Here is a 10,316-nt window from a genome sequence, read left to right on the forward strand (position 1 = left end):
GCGCTGCAGCTAGTTATAAAATCCGGCTACAGATGGCGCGCAAACAATAAATTGCATGCGCAGAAAGCGCCATTTCGAAAGCGCCGCCTGGAGCCGAACCATCTAACTAGCTAATTGCCGAACCAAGCCGGGCGAATTTGGACCATCAAGCTTGGTGGGACAAATTCGCTCGGCAATTTGTATCGGCAATGGATTGCCGAACCAATTTGTCGCGGCAATGTGGTGGTGTAAGTGCAATTGGTCCACCAATATTTCGTGGTGTAAGCGCAGCTTATGTAACTGCGCTATAAAATGACTGCCGCACAACGAGGAGATGCTTATTCGAGCTAATGAACAACCTGAAAGTATATTCTACAATAGCCATTGAATGAATGAAAATGAAATGCAATGACCAACGCGTCCGTCGTGTTAGGTGATCAGGAGATGTTCCATTCCAGGCCGAGCGAAGTGACAAATGTTTCAGTCCGTAGATACGATGACGGGGTTGCCATGAAAAAGTAAAAATATCCCCTACCCGCCAATTTACACTTTGGCTCATCCTCGTCCCAGTGTTGGGCCTATAGCAAATATCACTGCTATGGACACTACAGTGGTGCTCCGGCGCGAGGCCAGATGGTTCTTATGATGTGCGCACAATCTGTTTTGTAATGTTGGAATACGCTTGGACATTCAATGCAGTGTTCGCGTAAAGAAGAGTACTAGCTGAAAAATCTTCTCCGTCGAAAAGAAAGGTGAGTCATTCTTACACTTATTCATCGTGGGGCCAAAACCTAACAGCTCTTTAGGATAAGATATCACAAATTAAAAGAAGTCTTATTATCTGCTACACTTTTCATCGTTCAGTTCATTGAGTGTTTTTTCATTTGTCCTTATCAAAAACATAATTGAAAGAACGGGGCCACGTTAGGTTTTGGTGGAAGTGTTCCTGGTGGCCATTTCTAGTAGTAAAAAGACGTTATGCCCTTTGCAATCTCAGAGCCTTGTGTGTCACGATGTCGGCACCGTTGCATAGCCGAAATGTATAACGTTTTATGACATTTCTTTCTAGCCGAAAGACAAAGTTCAGAATGGCATGGTTAATGAACAAACACCGTGGGGCGAATAGGATCACACCAGATTCCAAAGATCAAGCCCTCGACTCGCCGCAGAGGAAGAAGAGCAATGGCAGTCTCATGTCATCATTCAACTCTCTGACACCTTCGCAGTTGGATGTGGCTATTGTGGACATGTTACACATGAGGAAACCGAATCGGTTCTTTGGTCTTTGCCAAGGTAATTTGTGGTGGTGAAGAAGATAATTTCATGTAACTTTGCTTTTTCTCTTTCATTTAAACCAAATAAACTTAACGTTTAGTTAAAGTTAACGCTCTGAGGGTCACAGGAGAAAAGTAATGGCGATAAACGACCATTATAATTTCTTTGCAAAACGGAATAATCCTAACTGCTGATCAGTTGGATTTCCTCTTCGGTTGATGTACAGAAAAAGTCAAGACGTACAGTTTATATATATATATATTTTATTAACGCGTCACCTTTTACAAAAAGCCAGCCTGCAAAGGCTTACGAGACACAATAATTCATAATTTGTAAACGGGAGCGCAACATGTCGACCGCGGCAAAGGGAGGGGTGGTCCGACCATACACGACTTATTCTACTTAAGATTTGAGGCGGTTTATTTACGCATTTGGTAGATGAGTCGTATATAGCTAGCTACACGTCCTGCCACTGCCGGACTCGACAGAAGCGCATTCAGTCCACCGCTCCGGTCCATGGAACCAACATTTTCACCAATATCCAACAGCAAGTCCACCCGCTCTCGGCTATATTTTGTACACTCCAAAAGAAAATGGAACTCATCTTCCACTTTTTCATCACCACAGTTCTTACAGGTTCTATTTTCAAGCGGCACACCCCGATATCGTCCTAATTCTATACCTAGAGGGAATGTACCGTTACGCATTCTTGCTATTGTAGACCTACTTGCCCTACTTCCTGTTTTAACAACTTAAACGTTCGTAGTTTTGGCATGTTCACCACCTCATTTTTCCATTTAACCACATAATTTGCCATGAGAGCGTCCCTTATCCGGCCTGAATGTTTTTATTTCCACGTCTGTTATGGTCTCTTCCAGGTAATCCTATTACCAAGAGAGGCAAGAGAATTCAGATGATGAAGGTGATAGCCATCGTCATGATCCCCATCATAGTCCTGCTAGGCCTAACGACGAATATCTTTGCAACGAAGATAAACAGCCATTTACAGGTGTCGTCTCTCAGGCAGATTGTGGTTTTTAGGTAGGTATCATCATAGCGCATCGCAGATTGTGGTTTAGGTATCATCATCATAGTGGGCCGCCGATTGTGGTTTCGGTATGATCATCATAGTGGGCCGCAGATTGTGCTTTCGGTATCATAATAGCAGATCGCAGATTGTGATATTTGGGTAGTTATCATTGTAGCCAACCTGAACTATGTTGGTCTTCACGATCACGAAGAATACTCTCTGCTTCCATCATGCTTTTAGCATTTCATGCCGTTGCACGTGCCCGCACACACGTATTGCCGCTTGCCGGTGCACGCTTATTTCGGCGAAAGATCGAAATACGGCATTAGATACAGACATACCAGTATCTCGAATCCCGGTGTCGCATTTTGCTATCCCCGATTGCGTTGCTCAGCAAACGCCATCTTAGAACAAGAAGCAATGTTATTGATAGACATATTCGCAACTGCGGTGCCAAGTGCTTCAATGACTCAACTACCAAGCCAAATGGTCGAAGCGGCGCAAACTGAGTATTTTATCATGTATTTTTGTCTTTCAGTATAGAACTTGGTGACGTTCTTCACAACTTACAGCGAGAACGTGACATGAGCGCCCTCTACGTCAGCGACATTGCCCCGGAAGAAGCCAAGAACCTTCTTATCCAGCGGTACCCTGTCAGCGACCGCGCACTGATGAACATGTCCTTCTGGCCAGCGGACAACAAACTCGCCGATACCAGGGCGGAATTCACCACCAAGGAAAGGTTCATGAACTACTTGAACAGACACCGATACGAGTTAGACACGCTAAACACCACAGTGAAAAGCGAATTGAGTTTCTACGCAGAGGTCATCCATGTTATTTTCAATTGGCTGGTTGCCAGCGTTACTGACGTGGGTTCCGGTTCTGTCTGGAAGCCATTGACTGCGTATCTGGAGATTATCTACGCTATAGAGAATTTCGGTTTGGAGAGAGCTTATGGAGCTATCTTTTTCACCCAGGGAAGATTTGATAATTTTGATGAGTATTTGGTGTTCATGCAGAGTCAAGAAACTGGAAATGTCACTTTCGAATCGGCGCGGTATTATTCTGATTTGGTGCAGGTAAGATACTTTCTCTAACTGCTCACTAACGTTTACGAAGCTTCACAACTTAAAATGACAGTAGGCATGTTTCACAGCCCTTAGGTAAGCCTACAAACTACGAAGTATGATATCTTGTTGGCGTCCATTCCTTCGAGATTTATTTGTCGATGAAGCGACATTCGGAATAGAATACGACACTTCGGAACTTCGGTCCCGGATATGACGATGGTAGAGTTTGCGACATGACCTCTAACGCATACATTGTTTCTCCTTCAAAGATTATTGTATGATTTACGTTATTTGCCAGCTCTGTGAGCTGATTCCGAAGTTCCGCAGTGTCGTATTTAGGACGAGGAATCGGCGGGGCGACTATGGCAAGCCAAAGCGGAATTTATTCAAGACCGTGGAATTACTATTCAAGAAGTTAAATATATGTTCAAGACCAAAATATGTTCAATCCTGAATCAAATATTGTCAACCTTGAATCAAATATTGTCAACCTTGAATCAAATATTGTCAACCTTGAACAAAATATATTCAACCTTGAACAAAATATATTCAACCTTGAACAAAATATATTCAAGACTCACGTGACCATATTCAAGACGCACGTGACCACAAAAATTGATGGCGTAGTTGCTCATGTTTTGATGCTTTACGGACTTTCCCGAACCCGCGTCCGGACTTTCCCGAACCCATGGTACTTGTGTTACGTTTCGGAGCTCGAATTGTTCGCACGAGGTTTTGACGCATGGTTGTACACGTACCTAGCCGCCTACACCTGACATGTACTGTAATCCTACACATCATGACATGGATGCCGAGTGAATGTCAGAGTCGATACATGTTTCACAGACATATCAGGCAAATTATAGGTTCAAAATGCGCAATGCCTGTCGTGAAACAGAACGCATCGGAAGTACCACAGATTCTACGCTCTACGTCATCAATTTTGTGGTCACGTGCGTCTTGAATATGGTCACGTGAGTCTTGAATATATTTTGTTCAAGGTTGAATATATTTTGTTCAAGGTTGGACATATTTTATTCAAGGTTGAACATATTTTATTCAAGGTTGAACATATTTTATTCAAGGTTGAAAACATTTGATTCAAGGTTGAACATATTTTAGTCTTGAACATATATTTCCTTCTTGAACTTATATTTAACTTCTTGAATGGTAATTCTAAAGTCTTGAATAAATTCCGCTTTGGCTTGCCATAGGCGACAGTTCGTGCATTTTTAGAATTAGAAGGTCTTTTTAGCGGCCAAGATTGTCGCTTCGATTTCTCGCGCACGGTGATGCGCAGTAGCTCACTGCGCTTGGTGTAAAGTATTTAATCTAAACTGGACTTTGAGTAACTGTTCTAACGTCATGAAGTTGAAGGGATCGATCTGTTTAAAGTAAAAACCAACAAGCATCTTGAACACAATTAGTGCGAAAAATGTAAGGTACGTTAATACATGCATCCTCATGACATTACATTTTCCTCTGCAGGAAACCTACGATGACACCATCACGGGAAATGAGACTTTTGTGGCGGTGGTGGAAACAATGCGGCAGGAGATTCGAAGTAACAACGCTTCCCAGGCCGGGTCGTTGGTTCGTGGGCTAGGATGGTACGATAGTATGACACTCTACATGGAACAACTTCACAGGGTGAGATATAGGATGTGACATTTTTCAGTAAATGGGCAACGATTTCGGGTGACATACTTTGTCATACTTTGGCGAGTTTTCGCAAACCTCCCGAAACGCCTGCTCGAACGCCAATCCCATTGTTCGACCAATAGTTATCGAGAGGTCGAAAAATGGGATAGACGTTCACGTTGGCGTTTTGGAGATTTAATCATTTTAAATGAGACCCCAACCTCGGTTGTTTTACCCAACAATTCAGAAAATATTAGTTGGGCAGTCTTACATTCTTTAAGGGGGCAATATAGACAGGAGCCAGGGGGTCCTACTAGTCGTCAGAAGGTGACTCATACGCACAGTTATGGACCCTAGTCGCTGAATAGTCCCCACATGCAAGTGTCAAAAGTGCTAACAGCGTACATTGCATTATGAAATAGTACAAACGTCTGCTGGCAACTTCGTGTGACCTAATAATCTGACCCTTCTGGTTCCTTCCTATAGTCACCATTGAAGAATTATTGAATGTCAAAAAATATCAAATTATTGGACAAATAATTCAGAATTTGTTTAATTGGCTGATTTCGATTTGGCTTCCTTTGCTATGTAATAGGTACAGGAAAAGCTTGCTGTAAAGATTCTGAACATCATCGACCAACAGGAGAAAGAGGAACTCATGAAGATGATAATCATTGCTATAATCTTTGGAGTTGTACTCATTATGTGTCCCATTATCTTGCACGGAGTCTTCTCACTGACCAGCGCCATGCAGAAATACTCCATGACCTTGGCAGACAGGTGAGTTGACGGGAGTGCAGTCGAGTTACGCGCCACTGGTACTAATATTACAGGCGCCGCGTCACTCTACAATCCGTTACATTTCCCCCCCCCCCCCCCCATACATCGCAGTGAAAAGAACTCGGGCCTGGCTCAATACGCGGTACATTGTCTTTAAACAAAGCCCGCTCTCACCTACGCCAAAATGCCCATATTATTCTTCTGTCTTATCAAAGGATTATAATGGTAAATCTTGATAACATCGAGCGCCGCGAAACTGCTTTCATGGCGGTCGATAGGCTTAGCCGACATGCAAATACACGTAGTGTTGGCGATCTCGAGGACGAGATGCGTGAGAGAATATGCCGTCTTGAAAATACCAGGGGAGCCATCTGAATGGTCGTGATGGCATCATAGCAAAAGAGACCGTGGTCTTAGATTCAGTTCGCCAACAAAGGAACATTTCATTATCCGTGTTATTAAAACTGATGATGTTTGATCATAGATGGCTGTTTCTCCGGCCGCATACACCCCAGAACTACATTATATATCATAGCGTGTTATGTTTCCATCTTCAGGACAAATGCATTGAACAAAGAGAAGAAGCGTACCGATGTCCTACTCTACCAGATGTTGCCCAAGCAAGTTGCCGACCAACTCAAGAGGAACGAGGTCGTCCGTGCCAAGGCCTATTCCGACGTGACAATCTATTTCTCTGATATTGTCGGCTTTACGGAGATCAGCTCAAGAAGCTCCCCGATACAGGTTAGTGAAAAGATCGGAGCGAAACGACGCATTAAACGATTAAAATGAAGATGAACGTGAAGTTTTATTATAATACTACCAATTGGTAAAATGCCCTGCACAAACACCCTTGGTAGATTTCATTTCTGCTGAGAGGACCATACACCATTTAAGGACATCCCGGTTTAAGTTAACGCCAACTGGTTATTCAACCTTTTCCCCACAGGGAGCGCGCTTCGGTCACTATTAGCGTTTTTGATAGGAAACTACACAAAAAATTGAGAAATGCACCCTATGGAAGAAACTGTTTGATACATGTATGCTGGCTTTTCTTCTATTTCTTGTTTATCAAGTCTCCTCTTCTATTTTTTGTCTGTCCGGTCTACTTTCTGATTATCACTTGTTTCTTTCCTTCCTTTCATAGGTTGTCAACATGCTGAATTCCCTGTACACTTGCTGTGACAGTCGCATAGAGTTGTACGATGTCTACAAGGTGGAGACGATCGGTGATGCTTACATGGTCGCTTCAGGTAAGCCATTAAGGACAGATTCCACTCGTACTTTCTCGATTTTCGACGTCGCGGCAAAACACTTGATACCGGTGGATATTTGGTATTCCAACCCGCTATCGCAGTTCGTGAAGAGCGAAAGCATTATCTACGATGCTAGCCGCACTATCAGCGGAAAACTGTGGGTAGTTTTTGTGAACATGTAATCTATATTTCATCCTGATACGTTCTTGATTGATCTATTGTTACGCTTTCATCCCACAGGACTCCCAAAGCGGAATGACAAGAGACATAGTTTTGAGATCGCGACCATGGCCTTGGATCTCCTCGAGAACATCATGCAGTTGGATATCCCACACCTTCCTGGCACGAAGTTCAAACTGAGAATTGGATGTCATACAGGTAAGGCCATGCGATGACGATGCCAAATGGACGTGGACAGAAACGAGGCGACTGCATGTACCATCTTTCTTCTTAGGATAGGCCACTGCAGACTTAAAGCCCACCTCAAGGGGATCAACATGGTGACCGTCTTCTTCTTCGATTTTCTTTTCATGACTTTACATGTACTATACAGAACAAGCCTAACGCTTACGTCGTTAATGAATCCTGGTGTCCTCTCTAGTTTCACCATTGATCCCCAGAGGATTGTGTTACATAGCCTGTACGTATTCCCTGCTATTATTTATAGGCCCTTGCCAATATGCATAGTTTATACATGTGACCGTAGAGCTGTAAGCCAAACATTATTTGTAAGATTTAATCATGTAATTATAGGCCTAATTGAACTCTTATAGGCCTACACCACTTAACTTGTTTTGACGTTGCTAGGAGTTGGTTTTGGAATGTTTTAAGACAGTTCAGGAATAGCCACCAACAGAGGAATTCCTGTTTGGATGAGCTCCTACTCAAAATATTAAAAGTTTCATCATCACCGTTATCTTATCTTCAAGTTACGTTCGTACAATCACATTCCTCCACGCTGTCTGGCTCAAGTCTTCTATCGGCTTGAGTTAGGACAAGAACACGCCTTCGCTGACATTACAATTGTCTCCAATGATGCACCGTGTGGCCCTGTTCCCCGTCTCCCAGTGTCCCAGAGTTGGCAGTTCTGTAGCAGATGTGCTGGTGTCTGATCTGATGTGTTGCACTGGCAAGCAGGATATAACCAATAGCCAAAGAAAGTGTCATTCTGTGTGTGGCGCGTCGCTAGATCATCAGTCAACACGCAACATGGAGAAACGGCGATTGATGCACGCAGTCTGAATAAAATCAAACTTTAAAGGCGTGTGTTCTCTCAAATGCAACCTACCCTTACCCACATAGTAAGAAAATTTCAATACTGGCCTCCCCATTTTTCTTTGAATAACCCATCGCAGGCTAACCGATCCCCACCGATTCATATCGTCATATCGTGCAGCAACAGTATCGTAATCAATTGAAGTAAATATACAAAACGCAAAGCCTTCCTAACTCAGGCTCGCTTTCGTCTCTATAGGGCCAGTCGTCACAGGGGTCGTTGGAACGAAGATGCCACGGTATTGTCTTCTGGGAGAAACGATTACTGTCGCATCGAAAATGGAATCACTTGGAAAACGTAAGTGAAATAAGTTTAACCCATCACACTATTGGTGTGATCGTTTATCTTTTCGAAGTAAACTTTGCAGTGGACAGTAAGGGGTACCGCCAAAAACGTTACGCCAGTCCTGGCCGCCACGAAGGAGGAGACAATGTCGGTTGTTCGATACACGGACTAGGGAGATTGTCAAGATTGACCTTGAGTCTTTCCTTGGATCCTGATTGATCTAGAATCATATGGTTTCAGCTGGGCGTATCCATATCAGCCAGGTCACCCAGGAGGCGCTGGAAGAGTTCGGCGGGTTCGAGATGGTATTGAGGGAGGATAAGGTGATTAAGGTAAGGACGTCAAAAAGTGCTTCTTTCAGTTTTTTAAAAAACTAAGACTTTGAATCAGCACCAGAAGTTGAAACAAATTTCCAGATTTTGCAGCTAACTGTACTCTGGCTGGAAAAGGACATCACATGATTTTTTTTCAACATCGATCGAGATGATATCTCGATCGCTCGAGATAATAAGTCCATCGATCGAGATATTGCCTGGAAAAAAACAAAATCATGTGATGTCCTTTACCAGCCATCGTATAACTGACAGAGATACCATACCACAAAAGGAAAATTCTCTCATGTGGAAGGAGTCTACATGTAGGTGTTAAAGGAGATACTGTGTTGTGGCATTTCACCAAAAACAGATTTTTTCAAAAATTGAGTGACTGTGTTTTATGTTTTCAGGGCAGTGTTTTTATATCTCCAATTATAAGAAGAGCGAAGTGTAACTACATGTATCGTGCCTCTTTATATTTCAGAATGACCACGAATTGATGGCCACAGTGAAAGGATTCTTGCGCACTTACTGGCTAATCCGCTGCGATGCCCAGGAAGTCAACAAGCACAAATGCGACCACCGCCCATCCATTGTTGAAAGTGAAGGATCAGACACCAGTTCTGGTTGAAGACGCAATGAGTCGAACTCGGTCACGCGGACTGATAAGACGCTTTGATCTGCTAAGTTTGTACATATGCTGTAAAATGGGCAGTTTCTTGTAATCCCTGTTGTTTTATCTATGCCATATCAAGCAATTGCGTTTAACTTGTTAAAGCTAGAAAAAACGATGTCACGATCGTTACCGAAGTATACAAATTACGTACCGTAAAGTTCTGATGACAATGTATGTTTTATGCGTTTGCGACAAGTCAATCTGTTTGAAGCCAAAAATGGGAACGATTCTTGACGCATCATAAAATGGAAAAATATGTTTATTTCGTACTTATCATTGCATTTCATCTTCCAACATGTAAAGCTAAATAAAGTTATGGACTGACTATTAAGTGAATAAATCATGTAAAACTGTTGTACACATGCGTCATCCCTATACGACCATTCGCAATTCATTTATCGGGGTCATTCGCCATCTCGGCAAGGTGTGTTTCAATTACCGTAATGCTTATCAATACGCCGGAGAGAAATTATCAGACGACCAGCTGCCGTGTCACAGAAAAGTCCTAGGGACTGGTTTGCACTAATAAAGTGTAAAAAGCAACGAAAGTGTTAATTGGTAACCATGACTACGTCAAAGGCCCCTATAAGCCAAAAGTGATTCCGCCCACTTGGGTAACACCTAAAAAAAAACTCCGCGGGAGGCGCATTTTGAAACAGAAAAAGCGAATTCTCACCATCAATTCCAACGCGTTTTTCTATTATCTTCTATATACGTCCTCCTCAATACCG

The 10,316-nt window shown here is 42.9% G+C and overlaps 1 protein-coding gene across 1 annotated transcript; it reads left to right on the forward strand.

Moving 5' to 3' along the window:
• The first annotated feature begins 1,067 nt into the window (after positions 1 to 1,067).
• Positions 1,068 to 10,004, forward strand: LOC135484836 (uncharacterized). Its single transcript, XM_064766527.1, has 11 exons — positions 1,068 to 1,272; positions 2,133 to 2,295; positions 2,823 to 3,366; positions 4,846 to 5,007; positions 5,594 to 5,778; positions 6,336 to 6,522; positions 6,926 to 7,031; positions 7,275 to 7,412; positions 8,509 to 8,607; positions 8,836 to 8,927; positions 9,394 to 10,004. The coding sequence occupies exons 1-11, from the start codon at positions 1,068 to 1,070 to the stop codon at positions 9,538 to 9,540; spliced, it is 2,028 nt and encodes a 675-aa protein (XP_064622597.1). The 3' UTR covers positions 9,541 to 10,004.
• Positions 10,005 to 10,316: the final 312 nt, after the last annotated feature.

Source organism: Lineus longissimus, chromosome 3 (genome assembly GCF_910592395.1).
Source record: "Lineus longissimus chromosome 3, tnLinLong1.2, whole genome shotgun sequence".
Lineage (NCBI taxonomy): Eukaryota > Metazoa > Nemertea > Pilidiophora > Heteronemertea > Lineidae > Lineus > Lineus longissimus.